General features: G+C 50.2%; 1 protein-coding gene and 1 pseudogene across 5 annotated transcripts in view; one reads left to right on the forward strand and one right to left on the reverse strand.

Annotated features, from left to right (window-relative positions):
* The window catches only part of LOC129472611 (uncharacterized), a 55,922-nt pseudogene that overhangs the window by 31,560 nt on the left and 6,666 nt on the right, over positions 1 to 17,696 (forward strand).
* Positions 404 to 17,696, reverse strand: part of KAZN (kazrin, periplakin interacting protein) — a 1,209,168-nt gene continuing 1,191,875 nt past the window's right edge. For all 5 annotated transcript variants that reach the window (XM_055262432.2, XM_055262431.2, XM_063631811.1 and 2 more), the window contains 5 exons: positions 16,942 to 17,173; positions 15,270 to 15,371; positions 14,553 to 14,719; positions 6,308 to 6,422; positions 404 to 3,964 (listed from right to left, as the gene is read on the reverse strand). In XM_055262432.2, coding sequence (XP_055118407.1) covers positions 3,800 to 3,964; positions 6,308 to 6,422; positions 14,553 to 14,719; positions 15,270 to 15,371; positions 16,942 to 17,173 — 781 coding nt within the window. In that variant the 3' untranslated portion in view covers positions 404 to 3,799. The remainder of the gene's footprint in view (positions 3,965 to 6,307; positions 6,423 to 14,552; positions 14,720 to 15,269; positions 15,372 to 16,941; positions 17,174 to 17,696) is intronic.

A 17,696-nucleotide genomic window follows, 5' to 3' on the forward strand; every position in this document is an offset into this window, starting at 1 on the left:
TTCAGGTGTCTCCTCCTGACTGCAAGTTCCCGGAGCAGAAGGCAGTGCCCTCACAGGGACTTTTCTAGACACTCCGAGTGCACCTGAATTGCATTTTCAGTGATGCTACCTGCTAAGGTAAATCCTATGCTGGGAGGTGGGGGGAGGAGGGGGGTTTGCCAACATTGCAGGGGGGTGAGGGTTGGGAGAGTGTGTAATTGTGAGGATGAGCCTGGGATTCGGAGGCAGATGGACTGGGTTTGAGTCCCTGCCCTGGGATGTCTTAGCTTTACAGAGCTGGGCAAGCCCCTCCACCTTTCCGATCTCAGCTTCTCCATCTGTGAAATGGGTTCATAATCTCACAAACAGGCTGCTGGGAACACTAAATGAGAAAACACAGAAAGAAGCCCCCTCCACCATAAAGTGCTGTGCAGTAGTATTTATTGTTACAGTGTTAAAATTCACTCTCGGGGAAGTGATTCGGGGCCAGGGCCCTGGGAAACGCATCTGTGTTCACAGCCAACCCATTTCCTCTGCAGCCACAAAATGCCTTTGTGTGTCAGGGCTCGGGAGATTCTCCTCGCTGGCCAGCTATCGGCAAGAATGCCAGACTCAGAGGTTGCCATTGCCCACAGGGTTTCTTCTCCTCTCCATTCACAGCAGGAAGAGCCCTCTGGAGCCTCACAAAGCAGAGTGGAAGTGGTGGTGCCCAGGACGCATGGGCTCTGATGGGAAGGAGGAGGTGGGCCTGAGCATGGGCCTTCTTCTCCCAGGGTCAGAGGGGCCTGGGTACCCCTGGAGGGAACGCTGAGGTCACCTCTGGCCAAATCTTCCTGTTCTGCCAGTACCCAGCCCTGTTCAGTGACATCAAGCTTTTGGGTCCCTGTCCTGGGGCCCTCCACGCTGGCCGGGCTGTGTAGAGACGCCCTTCTCTCCACCTGATTGGGTGCAGATTGTTGCGTGGCTTCTCCCCTCCTCTGCAGCCTGGGGTCTGAAAACAGTAATGCCGACAGACAGATTTCCAAAAGAAAGGTCCCGCTCAGCCAAGGACAAAGGGGCCTCGCAGAGGCTCCCGGGGGTCAGAAAGCTGAGAGTCTACCGGGCAGGTGCCTTCTGTACCCACAGGCACAAGCTACAACAGCTTTCTAAGAAGCGCATCCACATCGTCCCCAGGTCCAGATGCCCACATCACCCTTCAGGGACCAAGACCACACTCAGGCTGCTTGGACAGTATGTAGCGGGTCACTGTTCTGGAGCTGGCCCCTCTGTAGCCTGTGACAATCAGCTCAAGTCTCTCTGCCAGGTCTGCGCCTTCTGTTCTTCTTGCCCACCTTAAAGCAGAGTTGACATTTTGGGTTTTTCCAGCAGACAAAGCTCACTCAATCTGACGTTGTGGAGGTTGTTAATTTAACAACCAACCCATCCTCATGTTTAGAAACCAGCTCCAAATGCTCACCTGGCTGTCAGGGATGGGGAGCCTCATGGGTGAAAGAGGGATGTGATGGCATAATTTAAACCAAAAGAGGCATTTGTGGTTGTCCGTGTTGCCCCAGGCCTGCTGGCCTCCTGCTGTGAACGTTTTGGGCAATACCGTCTCTGCCAGTGACCCCCAATTGTCCACTTGTCTCCGGTAAGATCAAACCATGTAAGTGCCATTTCTGACAACTTGGGTGAACGTTGGTTTCAAATCATCAGCTCTGCATTCAAGCTCTACAATTCGGGCTCACTCTGTGCGAATAACTGCCTGCCTGGGCACACTGCCATTGCTGCCTCCCAAAGGGCAGTTTCTGGGATCCCAGGTCATCCAGGCTGGATGTGGCTTGGGAGTGACCTGTGGCACCAGGTTGGGGGCAGGTCTCACCTCTCCTTTCTGAGCTGTGGACTGCAGCTTCAGGACCCTGTGGATGAGGCTGAATGTCATGAAGATAATGGAATTTGGAGTCTGAACAAAGCCAAGCCACATGCCGGAGATTCACCGCCTGGGGCCCAGGATCAGAAGTGTGCCCTTAGGAGGCCAAACAGCCACCTGTCTACCAACTAGACATTTGGTCTCAGATAGCAAGAAAGGCTGTGTATATGTCGTTAGGGGGAACACCACGGTCTTCGGCATGAGAGAGGTGTAATTCTCAAGTTCATCAGAGCTCGGCTTCCCCCACGAGAGGAAACAATTTGCCAGGTTGAAGAACACATGCCTTGAGGGTTCTCAGAGGCTGACACCTGTTGCGAATCTTGGAAACTCAAGCCCCAGTGCAAACGGCCTTGAAGGAGGTCGAGCATCATGGTTCCAACAAGTGGCTGTAAGCAGAATGTGTAAGCAGAATTGCAATGCATCCGTCCTTCCCTAATCATCACGTGGCTGTCATCTGGTCAATGAACTGAGGCCCGAAGGCTTGAGTCAAACTGGTTTTCAAGGCTGTGCTCATGGGATTCATATGTTTCTTGAGCCCTGTTGGAGGCTCTTGGCAGGTATGAACATTAAACATTTCTTTTCCTCCTTTTGCACACTGCTCCAACCAAAAGAGTTGGAGCGAACTAGCTCTATGTCATTTCTGTGTTGTAAACGGGAAATTAGCTACCCCATAACTTCCCATTGTCTCCTGAGAGGTTACAAAGTGTGTTACAGATATTAGCAAGTGTTAATCCTCACGATGTCCCTGGGAGGGAACCAGAAGTATTGTAGATGAAGACATTGAGGCACAGAGAGGTGAGGCCACTGGGAAGAAGCCACACAGCATAACAGTGGCAGGTCAAGAAAAGGGCTGGGGTTCTCCCCACCAATACTGAATGATTTTGCTCTGTGGAGTTTGTGTCTCGGTTAGGACATTGGTGAGCTATGTCACCTATGTTTCAGGTGACAGGGACATCACAAGAAAGGTTTGTTGGGTTAACAATGTTGAGCATTTCCCTGCCCCAGACCCCAAACTCATCGCCACACTCCATACCATTGTCACTGATGCAGATAATGGGGTTTGGAATCTCAGTAAAGCCAAACCACAGGCCAGAGATTCACCATATGGGGTCATCGGTCATCCCCGATCCTGTTGTCCCAATAGCTTTCATTCTGGTGATGATAGGATATCTGCATCTCCTAGAAATGTGGCTGCTAAGCCCCACTCCTGCATGGATCATTCACTGGCTCCCCACTCAGCGTAGCCACTCCTGGGTGGATCGACAAACAGCTCTTCAATACGTCCGCCCCCATATGTCACAGAGCTTTGCAGGTGGAAGGATTTTGCATTCTCCCAAGAGAGATTCAGTGAGCCAAGTCAGGACCCAAGTTCTCAGTCCAGGGTAAGGGTGCTGCAGCCGAGAGTCCCCCAACCCCCGCCCTGTCCGACGTCTTGGCGAGAGGCAGCACTTCTTGCACCCGGCTCTGCCAATGCACTGGGCGCTGGGGTGTGGGGTTGGGGTTCCCTCTGCTCCCGCCGGAAGGGTGTTTTGGGAAACTGTGGGCCTCTTCCCACCTTGGCAGCTCAGTTTAAGGCTCCAGGGACTGCTTGGCTGCTCCACAGTGACGGTCACTCTGAGGTGGAGCCTGCGTATCATGGATGGAGGCAGGGCCGGACACTGTGACAGGTCCTCTGGGCCAATCTCCAGCTGAACAGGAAAGTCCATGGCCCACCCAAGACAGGTGGGCTGGTGTCTTCTCTCTCCTGGGCGCTGTGGAGCTGAAACCGCAGAGTGCGTTGGGATTTTGCCCAGGAGCAGGGGACATCCTCAGCCTGCAGCTGCTATGTACAGTGAGAACGACACCTGGGGCCATCTGGCTTCTCTTCCTTCCTGGGTCTCTCACGTTGGGTCTGGTGGAGCCACCAGTTCCTTACACGTTGGTGACCTCCAGGCTGCTGTAGCCTTCCAGACGGCACTGTTCCAGCCTGCTTTGGGGGTCATCGTCTCCACAATCTTCGTTTTGAAGAGAGCCATAGTCATCATGGAAATCGGGATCTTTGCCGCTGAAGCCCCTTCCTATCTTCCCCAGGGGCAGCTGAGAAGACAAGAATATGATCAAAGGACAGGAAGAAGAGAAACAAGAATTAAGAATGAAGGTCTGGGAAATGTCTCCAATTCTAATTGCTCTGTGATTGAGTAACTTACTTAACCTCTGTGTGCTCTTCCTATTAGTAATAATACTCCCTGCTCAGGGAGGCTGAGGGGAGTTTGTGAATGACCATTAGGGGAGAGCTTTGTGTCCCCGCCGCCCCCGGAAGGATTCAGTTGGTTACCAAGGGTGAGGACAAATATTGTCCGTCTGATTATTCCTGATTCACAAAAGCCTCCTTCTTCCCTCCTTGGTGGGTGGAGAGTTGAAGAAGTGTGTCCTGGAGACTACCTGTGAGAATGTCTGTGCAGGCCCATGAGGTCTGACTGCACTCCCAAGTCAAGGAGGAACATTCTGGAAGGCCTGGTGTGGCAGAAAGAATGCGAGTTTTGGGGACTCACAGACCCGGGTTCAGATCCCTGCTCTGCCACTTTCCAGCTGTGTGACCTTGGACAAGTCACTTCCCCTCTCTGAGCCCATTTTCTCAGCTACAAACTGGGAATAGTAGTTTTTTTTTTTTTTTTTCTGAGACGGAGTCTCGCTCTGTCACCCAGGCTGGAGTGCAGTGGTGCAATCTTGGCTCACTGCAAACTCCGCCTCCCGGGTTCACGCCATTCTCCTGCCTCAGCCTCTCTGAGTAGCTGGGACTACAGGCGCCCGCCACCGCGCCCAGCTAATGTTTTGTATTTTTTAGTAGAGACGGGGTTTCACCATGTTAGCCAGGATGGCCTCGATCTCTTGACCTCGTGATCCGCCGGCCTCGGTCTCCCAAAATGCTGGGATTACAAGCGTGAGCCACCGTGCCCGGCCGGGAATAGTAGTTTCTAACTCCCAGGTTTGTTGTAAAAAGTAAAGTCCCACCAGTCTGGCCAACATGGTGAAACCCCGCCTCTCCTAAAAATACAAAAATTAGCCGGGCGTGGTGGCGAGCTCCTGTAGTCCCTGCTACTCAGGAGGCTGAGGCATGAGAATCACTTGAACCCAGGAAGCAGAGGTTGCAGTGAGCTGAGGTCGCGCCACTGCACTCCAGCCTGAAAGACAGAGTGAGACCCTGTCTCAAAAAAAAAAAAAAAAGTCAAGTCCTATCTGCAAAGCACATAGCAAGTGCTTGTACCGAGTAAGTACTTGATGTACTTAATGAATAGTAACTATCATTATCACACACACAGTAGGCCTTCAAAATACCTCTCTCTTAACTATTATTATCACACGCAGTAGGCCTTCAAAATATCTCTCAACTATTATTATCACACGCAGTAGGCCTTCAAAAATACTTCTCTTATTGCACACATCTCTGTGTTAAAGTAGTCACACTAGTGCTTTGTAACTATTTATTTGACTGCCTTTCTTTCCAGACCAGTGTTTCCCAATCTTCTTTTTTTATTATTATTGCTCCCTAAGGAGACTTTTTAGAAAGTTTTTTCCTAATTGCACCCCTGCTGTGAAATTGTAATGTCACAGACATACTACGCCTCTGCTTACGTACCATATGTACATTTGTGCTTTTACATAGAAAGCATAAGAATTTTTGCCACCACCCCCCACCCCCCACCACCGCCACAACAAATTTTCACTCCTTTGGGGGCAATATCAGCCCCAATTACTAGAATGCATGTTCTAGAATGGAGCTTCTTAAGGGTAAAGTGGCAATGTATTCATGTTTATGAATGAATGGGGATCACGCCTTCTTCAAATGGAAGACATTTTGGGTTACCCAGTTCTGCCATCTGTGTCTGTGCATTTCCATTGAGGAATCTGTGTCAGTTGGAGTCTGTGCAAATTGGAACTGAACTGCACATGTTTTCATACTGTTTGGTTGGAGTCACCAGAGGTTCATCTTTGCTATTGGTCAGGTCACCGAAGTACCAAATTGAAATCAGTGATTGGGGCTCAGAGTTTGGGGCTGCGCTGGAACCCTCTGGGCAGCCTGGCTGAATGCAGGATCCCCCTCGCCCCAGAGAGAGAACTCCTTTTCCAGGAGACCAAGGTGGGTCCCAGAATCTGCACGCTCAGTAATAGCCCCAGGTGATTCTGATGCAGGCAGGTGAGATCTGCACTTTGAGATCCAGGCGCTACTCGAAGCCCTGCGGGGGCTTTGTGCCCTGTACCCAAAGCATCGTGAAGGTTCCTTGAAGGTACATCTAGGGCATCTGTCCTGGATGCCCCCGTGACCCGGCCTGGCACTCCACCTTCACAGGCCAACACAAGAGCCACAGAGCTCCTGGGAGGAGAAAAAAAGACCTTTCCCGGGTCTGCAGGACTCACAGGCAAATCCACTGAGAGACTTACCCGGCCAGCCTTGTACTTGAGACCACTGCTGTTCTCCTCCTTTCCTGCCCGCGTGACGCTGGAGGCCCTGCCAGGGGGCGTTCCAAAACGCTCAGCCTCCCGGATGCCTGTGGAGCTGAAGAGAGGACCATTTTGAATCAGCAGGGGAGGCTCAGTCAGCTCCCCAGAGACACACACGCACATTGGTGACAGTGACCACAGCTGCTGAGACCGACTGATTACCTCCCACATGCCGTCCTTGTGCTCAGCACTTTGTAAGTGTGATTTCACAACATGCCTGGGGCTTGGGACTGCCAGCCCAGCATTACAGATGAGGGAAAGGAGGCCAGAGACAGCAAGCAAGTTGCCCAAGACCACACAGCTGTAAGCGGCAGAATCAAGATCTGAACTCAGGCTTCTGACACTCCAAAGTCTTGCTCTTAACTCTTCAGTGTGCTGTGAACCTTACTGCAACAGACTCCAGATGAGAATCTCAGCATGGTAGCTAATTAGTTGTGCTTAGAGAAGCATGAGGAGTCTCCCCTGCTCTGAATTTGCAATCTGTGTCCCCCACCTAGCTTTCTGCCTGAAGCTGCCCCCATGACTCCCTTCTTTGTGCAAAAGCATCGAAGCTTCTGTTAGGATTTGGCCAACTACAGCCTGCCTGCGGGTCAAATCCAGTTGGCCGACTGATTTTATAAATAAAGTTTTATTGGAACTCAGCCGTGCCCATTTGCTTACGTGTTGTCTATGGCTGCTGTCTTGCTATAAGGACAGAGTTGTAGACTTTTGACAGAGATCATATGGCTCCCAGATCCTAACATATTCACTATCTGGCCTTTTACAGAAAAAGTCTGTGTATCAATGCTGTGGATAAACAGAGTTGGGGCAAGAGGCCTGGCCTGGAGCCAGAAGTCACCATGGAGGTAGACTCATTGAAAGAAATGAAACTTCTAGGCCGGACATGGTGGCTAACACCTGTAATCCCAGCACTGTGGGAGGCCAAGGTGTGTGGATCACTTGAGGCCCGGAGTTTGAGACCAGCCTGATCAACGTGGCAAAACCCATCTCTACTAAAAGTAAAGTACAAAAAGAATTAGCTGGGCATGGTGGTACACACCTGTAATCCCAGTTACTCGGAGGCTAAGATTGAACCTCAGGAGAATCACTTGAACCTGGGAGGTGGAGGTTGCAGTGAGCCGAGATCGCACCACTGCACTCCAGCACAAGACTCTGTTTAAAAAAAAAAAAAGGAAAAAAGAACCTTCTAACCTTCTAGCATCTTTTAAGCTGCCTCCTCTGAGGCAAGTTCTTCTTCTGGGGTAAATTTTGCTGAGAAAGTTCAAGGGAAGGGAGTGGTGTGTAGGAGACAGCACTGATTGAATGGCAAATGAGCTACGTTCTCAAACCCACGGGTTCCACAGGCTTCCACATAACAGGGGGGCCCTTGCTCAGTGGTGGGTCAGGAAATGTCTTCATGAATGGCCCCTCTCCTCCACCTGGAGGCGAAATTCCCCAGGTCCAGTGGGGAAGCAGCTGTAATTGCAGAAGCTACAGACTGTGAACTCAGGCAGCTGGCTGTTCGCTCTCTGGCATAGAGAGGTGCTGGATCCCCCAGCTCACGGAGCACTAGCAGTCAAATGAGCCTGGGACAGCCTCAGGGTCCCATCTCTTCTTTTCACTGAAGAAGAGACAGGAGACCAAAGAGGGGGTGTGTCTTGTCCAAAGATACACAAGACACCCAGTGGCAGGGATGGAAATTGAACTTGGGCCTCTGGGATCAAGGTCTAGACCACAGCCTTCCTACTTTGGGATTTAGGGTAGGATAGTGGTCGCACGTGTGGGCTCCACGTCAGCAGCCTGGCTCAATGCCTTAGCGTTGGCATGGCCTGGGCCGCGTGTTGAGCAGAGTGGGGTTAATAACAGAACTTCCTCGTCAGGTCATTGTGAGGACTAAATGAGAGGATACACACACACACACACACACACACACAAACACATATGCACACACACAAACATACACACAAATACACACACATATACACACACATACACATGCACACATACACAAATACACAAACAAACACAAACACACAAATACATACACAAATACACATGAACACATATGCACACACATACACACACACAAACACAAATACACACTACGTATACACACATACAAACATACACACATATACAATATGCACACACACAAATACAAACACATACAAATACACAACAAATACATATACACACACATATACACACATACAAGTGCACATACACACATACATATATACACATACACAAACATACACAAACACCACCTAAACATACACAACACACATATACACACACAAACACATATGCACACACATACACAAATACACAGACACATACACAAATACACACATACACACATATACACACAGGAACACACACGCACACATATATACACACATACACACACAAACACCATCCACACATACACACATACACATACATACACACAAACATACACACATATACACACAAACATACACAAACACAAACACACAAATACATACACACATACACCCATACACACACACATATACACACAAGCACACACACACATATATACATGCACATACACAAATACACACATACACAAACACCACATACAACACACATATACACACACATACAAACACATATATACACACAGACATACATACACATACAAACACAAACATACACACAGATATATACACACACACACTCATACACAAACATACACATACACCCATATACACACAAACATACACACACATATAAACACGTGCACAAACACAGACACACATATATACACACACCCATACACACCCATACATATACACACAAACATTAAGCTCTGCGTAACAATAGCAAGAGTAATTGCTAGAATTACATCTTACTGTGGCCAACAAAGGCTTTGGGGACACAGACGTGGTTGGAGTTCCTGCTCAGCTACTCCCTCCATATGTTCTGGTGCGAGTAGAACACCTTACTGGGCCTCAGTTTCCTCATCTGTACAATAAAGTCCAGTAAGCAGCCCTGATCTTTTTTTTTTCTCTGAGCGAGGGTCTCGCTCTGTTGCCCAGGCTGGAGTGCAGTGGTGCAGTCTCGGCTTACTGGGCTCAGGTGATCCTCCCACCTCAGCCTCACAAGCAGTTGGGACTACAGGTGCACGCCACCACACCCAGCTAATTTTAGTATTTTTGTTAGAGACGGAGTTCTGCCGTGTTGCCCAGGCTAGTCTCCAGCTCCTGGGCTCAAATGATCTACCGGCCTCGACCTCCCAAAGTGCTGGGATTACAAGTGTCAGCCACCGTGCCTGGCCAGCCCCGGTCTTAACAAGCTACCCTATGCACAGAAAGTGGTTGTCTTTCTGTAGACAAAGGAATACGGGGTGACCTTGGCCTCCACTGTGCCAAAATATCCTCCCTCCTTATTTTTTCCACAGTGGCTGAAATCCCCCCGTCTAGGCCTTTGGATTAAATCCCATGAAAACACGAAAGCTCCAGGGGATAAGCCATGCACAGGGCCGAGGTCTTCGGAAGCTTTGAACCGATCTATTAAGTATTTCTAGTCACTTAGACCTCGAGGAAATGGTACGTTGGAAGGAGAACTTTTGATGAGGGGACGTTGTGGAGAATGGGGCATCTCACTGGAATCTCCTGAGTCAATGTAGGGCACCCCGGGCACTAAATAGGCACTAAATAGGCACTAAATAGGCATCACGGTGCAGGAAGGTTGGGGGGTGGGAGTCAGCTTCCGCCAGCTGGGCCAGCCTGAGCATTGAGTCTCAACCCATTAACCAAGGATTTACAAGGCCGGAGAGGCACAAGATGCTGTGCTGGGGAAAATGAACGGGAAGGAAAGAGTACTCGAGGGCCACTCACTATGTGCTGGGCACACTGTCAGCTCCTCACCACGGTGGCTCAGCAAACCCTCTGCAAAGCCCTGGGAAGAAGGGGTGATCACCCCATTGCAAGCTGAAAAAACCATGGCTCAGAGAGGGTAAGTTTCTTGTCTAAAATCGCACCGATGATGGTGGAGGAGCCAGAATGTGGCCTCAAAGGCCCCTCTGCGCCCCATCGCACACAGGCCCACGCCTCTGGGCACTGAGCTGACCCAGTGCCTGGAGTTTGGGCTCACGTTTCAGGGATGGTTTGAGGGTGGGGTGGGGCAGAATCTCATCGAAGCTCAATGTGTCCTTCCACTCGCATTCGAGTGGCCTGCTGAGTGACCGGAGAATAAATGTTTTCCATCGCCAATGTCTTGGGAAGCCTGTCAGCCGAGGAGGTGGGACAGGTAACAAGGTTCTCTTATTCTGTGTGTTTGAGGGTCAAGTCTATTTGAGTTTGTAATGGAATTGTTCTTCTCCACTGAAATGCTAATGAGAACGCTGGAGCAAACTGATAGAAGGGGACTGCCATGCAGCTACTCCAGAGGAAATTGTTGACTGCATGGAGATTCTTCTGTCTCCAGATGAAGGCAGGGGCAGAAGCTCTCAGTTGCTGCCGGGCATCTATGTATGAAGCAGGCTGCATACAATTTGCCTCACTGAACCTTTTGAACAAAGCTACAAGGTCGGTATGAGTCATATTCCCATATTACACAGGAAGAAACTGAGGCTCAGAGAGGTAAAACCTAAAACCACTAGCTCATGTTCAACACAGCAAGAAAGCAGTGATGCTGGGGCTCAAACCCACATTGCAGCCATTGCCCTGCAGAGGAGGAATGGGAGGTAGCGGTGGTGGGGCTAGGGGTGGGTTTGAAATAAATCACAAATATTTATATTATGGGGTGTCTTACGATGTGCCGGTTCCTTTGCCAATTGCTTTATGCATTGTCTTAACCTCATCTTGCCATCAACTCTTTGGGTGGCAGATACTGATTACCATACTCATTTTGCAAATGAGGAGAGTACAGTTCAGAGAGGTTAAGTAACTTGCCCAAGGTCACACAGCCGGGATTGGTGCTGCTGGGGTTTGAACTTGGGTTGCCTGGGGCTAGAGTGCCACAAGCCGTTCTGGATGGGTTTATGTCTTCACTTAGATGTCTATGAAACCAGTTTCTTGCCTGGATGGGAGCCAAAGCTTTTCTTGGATGAGCAGAGACCCTCAGAGATCTATTAAAAAAGGGAAAGAGAGAAAACCTGGAGTGGAAGCAGGCCCTGGGTTGGAACTCCACACCATCCACCTATGAGGTCTTCTCCCATCTCTGTAAGCTTCGTGAGGGCAGGACATGGATCACTCAAGTGCCTGCGCACAGCAGGTGTTCAATGACTGTGGAGGGTGGCTTTTACGCCAAAAGGGGCACTATTCTAGCCCAGATCCCAGGGGAGAGAGATCAGTTCCAGAAAGAGCTTCTGACTAGGAGTAGAGACCTGGGTTCCAGTCCTGCTCCTTTGTGTGTCCTGTCCCTGACTCTGTTTTGGTGACAGGCCATATCGCCTTCAAGGCATATTTTTTGTTTGTTTTGACTCCTCCGATCCCCTGGCAGGTGCCTTTGGGTCACCTCTGCTCCTTGCTGCATCCTTCCTGCCCACTGGTTTTATTCTCCAGGTCCTTAATGCACAGTCCTATGACTGACACATTGTTGGCGTTGGACCAAGGTTTATCGGGAGATGCAGGAAGTCAGTGTGTGTCAAAGCAGATACCATGAGACCAGGGCAGAGACTTCTCCTTGGCGCCTTTGGGTCATGTGCATTGTCAAAGTTGTGGGAGGAGACTAGAGATGATGTCATGTTGGGACCCATAAGCTCTTGGTGAATGTGGGGCCTGGACAGAGTTATTTCCCTCTTATCTTATCATTGGGAGGCTCATTGCCTTCGTCTCATTCTTGAAGAAGTCCCTGCCCTACCACAACGTAAGAACCCACCCTATTTGTCCCCACCAGTCCCTTCTCTGGTGCTCCCTGACGAGTCTTAGTTCTGAACACACCTGTCACCTCATGGGTGGTCAAGGGTTTAATCAGATACACGTATGCCTGCTAATATTTAGCTAGAGCTCTCTCCAGGGCTCAGAAGTAAGTTTGTTACAGATCATGTGGATCCAGAAGGGAGGTCAGGGAAAGGGGATAATTCTGAGGAGAAAAGGCTTTTTCCTGTGTCTTTTGATTCATGGCTCCTGGAAGAGGGTTTTGTTTTGTTTTTCTGTTTTGTAGAGATGCACCCTCGCTCTGTTACCCAGGCTGGAGTGCAGTGGCATAATCATAGCTCACTGCAGCCTCACACTCCCGGGCTCAAGTAATCCCCAGCCTCAGCCTCCTGAGTAGCTGGGATTATAAGGTGCACTCCACCACCTCCAGGGAATTTTTTAAATTTTTAGTAGAGACAAGGTCTTGCTATGTTGCCCAGGCTGATATTGAACTCCTGGGCTCAAGCAATCCTCCTGCCTCGGCCTCCCAAAGTGCTGAGATTGCAGGCATGAGCCACCATGCCTGGCCTAAAACAGAGTTCTTATCAAACATTGTCTCTGTAAGAACCACCCCAAAATATTAAAATGTAGATTGCTGTGCTCTGCCAGCAGATCCTTGTCCTGCAAGTCTGAGACAGGACCAGGGAATCTGCATTTTACAATATCTTCAATGATTCTGCTGCAGGGGTCTGTGGGCCTCACTGTGAGAACAGCTTGGGTTTCAGCCTGCCAATAGGGAAGAGCAGCCCAGGACACCTGGATCTTGCCATACATGCACAATTTTTCCTTAAGCCTCAGTTTCCCCACCTGTATAACATGGGGAGTGGCCCAGCTGCTCCCTAAGGCTCCATGTGGTTTGGGGGTTTAGCACTCAGGCCTGAATTAGAGAGCCCCAAGGTCAAATCTGGGCTCTGTCAACACAATCAACAAACCTTTAGATAGGCTGATTAAAAAAAAAAAGAACAAAACTCAAACTCAGATCACTAAAACCAGGAGTGAGTGAATGAGTGAGAGAATATGACTACCAATTTTATATATGAGGCATTATAAGATAAAAATTACACGATCAACTGCATGCCACCAGATTAGCTAACCTAGATGAAATGGACAAATTCCTAGAAAGATATACGCTACCGAAACTGCCTCAAGAAGAAATAGGAAATCTGAACAGACCTCTAACAAGTGAAGAGATTGAATTAGAAGTCAAAAAGCTTCCCGGAAAGAAAAGCCTAAGACCAGATGGCTTCACTGGTGAATTCTACCAAATGTCTAAAGAATAACGAACACCAATCTTTCCAAGCTTTTCCAAAAACCAGCATAGGAGAGAATACTTCCCAATTCATGCTATGAGGCCTATATTACCCTGATACCAAAATCAGACAAAAACGTCACAAAGAGGGAAAACTATAGACCAATATCCCTTGCAAATTTTTTCAACAAAGTACTAACAAATTTAATCCAGCAATATATAAAAAGGATTATACACTGTGACCAAGTGAGGTTTATCCCAGGAATGCAAGGTTAGTTTGACATATGAAATTCAATCAATCAATAGAATACACCATATTGATAGAATAAAGGACAAATCTAGGATTTGCCACTTAGTAGCTGTGTATCTTGGGCACATAGCTGGGTACCTTTGAAGAAGTTTCTCCATCTATAAAGGAGGGACAGTGCTACTGATCTCTTGACATTGCCAGGAGGATGAGATTAGATAGTTCACACAGCAAGTATTCAATAAATGGTCATCTAACCCTAAGTGCATGATTTTAAGAAGAGAATCCACTGGGAGGGGGACTGGTTTATGCCCAGGTGTTCATTCTCTGGTCACTTTTCAGATGAGGATACTAGGACAGGTGGGCTGATGTGGTCTGCTTACCTGGTCCATAAGCATCATTAATATGCTCATTCCTGACTCCAAGCCTTTGTTCCCACAGTTGCCCCACCTGGACCAACCAACTCAGCCTATTAGGCCAATGCAAGTCCTCCCAGCAATACTCCACCTGCATGTGGCCTTTCCTTACACATGCACTGCTTGCTATCTCTTCTCTAGACACCTGGGTGTTTTTTGATTTAATATACACTTAATTCAAGACCTGACTGCTCCTCTACCTCTTTCTAGTCTATGACCTTCAGGCTAAAGCACTTTGCTTCTCTGAGCCTTGGTTTCCTGATCTGTAAAAGGAGACTACCACGGCGCAAAGAACAAGTGGGAGGCAGTAAGTGATGGGCCAGGATGGGGAGCTGGACCATCTGCTTCCAAAGCCCTGAGCTGTACTGTACCCAGCAGCCCACACGACTGGATCCCAGCCCGTACTCACTTGGCTGGATGGAAGATGGCGCTCATCTCCTCTGCCAGGTGTCTCCGGAGGATGTGTTTCCCACTGGGGATGCCCAAGGCAGTGGCCATGGCCTCGGCATTGAATGTGGGCTCCAGCACCAGCACAGCACCATGGACGCCACTGTTGGTCAGGTTGTCTGCGTACTCCTGGGGGCAAAGGCAGGGGGCTTGTTAGCCTGCAGGGGCCATGCTGCTGGCCTAAGGAGGCCCCAGTTCTAAGTGGGGCTCTGTCTCCAACAGCAAGGGCTTGATCCCCTGGGGACCAGTTAATTTGACGGTGAAGAGGAACCCCTCCCCAATCTTTCAGAGCCACGAGGGCAGGGACCTCCTGTGACTGAGATGGCCCCTGACCCTAGCAGGAAATCATCAATATTTGTTAAATGAATCTCAACCCCACACTTGCTTAGGAGAGTGGGGCTGGCTCAGCCTCCCTACCCCATGTGAGCAAAGCATCATGACACGGGGCTCCTATTTGGAAGGTAAGCAGTTCCCTCCTCCTGAGTGACAGGAGGCAGGTAATTCTTGCTGGGCCTGGGTTAAGATGCTTCAGCCCACACAAAGGGGATATTAATTTGTGTGGGATTTGCCCATTGATTTGCATGCAATCTGCATATTGATTTGCATGGGATTTGCATGTAGATTTGCATGGGGTTTGCGTATGCCCGAGAGTCACCCCGACCTCCGCTATCACCCTCACCTTCAGGTCGATGTCTCGAACCCACTTGAGCACCCGCTGGTTGGTCCACACCACAGGGTCAATGTTCTGCGTCTCGCAGCGGGCCCGGCGCTCCTGGAGGGCCTTGTGGGGAGACAGTGGGTCACTCGGAGGGACAAGGAGACACACAGAGGCCACGTGTGGAGTGGGGGAGCCCCGCATCTCTTTTTCCCCCAAGACAGAGTCTCTCTCTGTTGCCCAGGCTTGAGTGCAGTGGTGCGATCTGTGCTTACTGCAACCTCCACCTCCCAGGTTCAAGCAATTCTCGTGCCTCAGCCTCCCGAGTAGCTGGGATTACAGGCACCTGCCACCACGCCGGGCTACTTTCTTTTTGTATTTTTAGTAGGGACTGGGTTTCACCATGTTGGCCAGGCTGGTCTCAAATTCCTGACCTTGTCTGTGATCCACCCACCCTGGCCTCCCAAAGTGCTGGGATTACAGGCATGAGCCATCAGGCCCGGCCCCTGCACCTCTTTTTACGTGTAACTGCTGTGATCTCCCACATGTGCCTCCTTGGCAGACTGGGGACCGGGGCCAGGGTCTGTGTCCTTGTCACTCCCTGTCCTCAGCGTGGCATGGGGAAGGCACTGCTGCTATCCTTGCTCCACAAACAGGGAGCTCCGACTTTGCCCAGAGCCACACAGTGGCACGTCTTGGAGTCGGAATGAAAACCCATGTTTGGCTGATTCCAAGTCCTCTCTCACCACCTCGCCACCATATCCCAGGCTTCCCTGGGTCCCACAGGGACTGACCCCAGTTTTCACAGCAGGCACACAGTGAATGCTTTTCAGCGGGTGTTTGAGAAGGGGGACAAAAGGCTGGATGGCCCCCTCTTCTGTCCCTCTTCTGACCCTGAATTGTTGGGTTCTGACATTACTCTAAGAAAAGTCAGCTACCTGGACTCAGCCCCACAGTGCCCAGCAGCTCAGGCCCCTGGTGACCTCTGCAGCAACCCCCCACCACCTCCCACCTCAAAGCCAGCACCCCACCCAACAGGACTCTCAACAACTGCTGCCATGGATCAGTCCTCTGGGCCTTCACCACGCTGTTCCCTCTGCTGAGTTGCTTTTCCCCTCATGTCTTCTACTGATCCCTGGGGTTCCTCCTTCGGGTCTCAATTTAGTCATTGCTATCTCTGGGGAGCCATCCCTGAGCCCCCTGGAGACTTCTCTAGGTTTTCTTTTTTTTTTAAATAGCAAACACTTAAAAATTTTTATTTTAATTTTTGTGGATATATATAGTAGGTGTATCTTCTCTGGGTATTCATAAAACCCTGGGCTTCCCTCACTGGGACAATCTCCCACAATATTGGCACCACCAGCTTCCTTGTGGTTCTCTCTGGCAAGCACTTAGCTCTCCAAGGATGAGGGCTCCCATTTCCCCTGCACTGAGCACAGTGCCTGGCCCGTGCCCAATAGGGGGTTGTTGGAAAGAAGGAGGAAGAGAAGATAACTGGCTGGCTGGCTGGCTGGATGATGGATGGATAGGTAGATGGATGGATGGATGATCAATAGACAATGGATGGCTGGATGATGGATGGATGGGTGGACAGATGGATTGATGGGTGGTGGGTGGAAAGATGAACAGACAGTAGATGCCAAGGGGGGAGGGGTGGGCAGTGGAAGGCGCCCCCATCCTGCGCCCTGGTCCTCACCTCCCTGCTGAAGTTCACTTGGTACAGCAGCTCGATCCCCAGCAGGATGCTGACCTGGTGGAACTTCTTGGACACATTCAGGTGCTTCTCCAGGTCTCGCTTCATCAGGGAATTCAGCATCCGCCCATCAACCAGGTGGTTCTGAAAGGCCTGGGAGTACTGGGACAGACCGATGTCATTCAGCCAGGCCTTGGCCACCCAGTGATGGTCCAGCTCGGCAGCTTTGGACAGGCTGGGGAGGAGACACAGCCAGAGAGTGGATGGGTAGGGAAAGGCGGCAGAAACAGACGTACGGGCGGAAATGGGTGGAGATGCAGAGAGAGGAAAAGCAATGGGGTGGGGGGAAGGACCAAGAAAGCCACAGAGACAGACATGGACAGGGATGGAGCCGAGAGATCAAGAGGAAAAAAGGGAAAAAAGGAGACAGAAAGGGCAGAGATGGGGAAAGAGGTGGATAGAGGGAGACAGAGAGAGAGAGAAAGGGACACAGAGAGAACAAAGAGAGAAGGAGACAGAGAAGGAGAGAGAGAGACATTGAGAGACAGGAGCAGAGGGAAATAGAGAAGAACAAAGAGGAAGAGGCAGAGAGAGAGAGAGAGAGACCGAGACTGAAGAACAGAAAGGGATCAACAGAGAAAGAAGTAGAAGGGAACAGGAAGAGACTCACCCACACTCAGACGCAGCGAGGGTGAGAAGGCGCAGGGGCAGGGAGCAGAAGGGCCGCGTGTGGCGGGAGGCAGCACCTTTGGGGACCC

Source organism: Symphalangus syndactylus, chromosome 22 (assembly GCF_028878055.3).
Source record: "Symphalangus syndactylus isolate Jambi chromosome 22, NHGRI_mSymSyn1-v2.1_pri, whole genome shotgun sequence".
NCBI lineage: Eukaryota > Metazoa > Chordata > Mammalia > Primates > Hylobatidae > Symphalangus > Symphalangus syndactylus.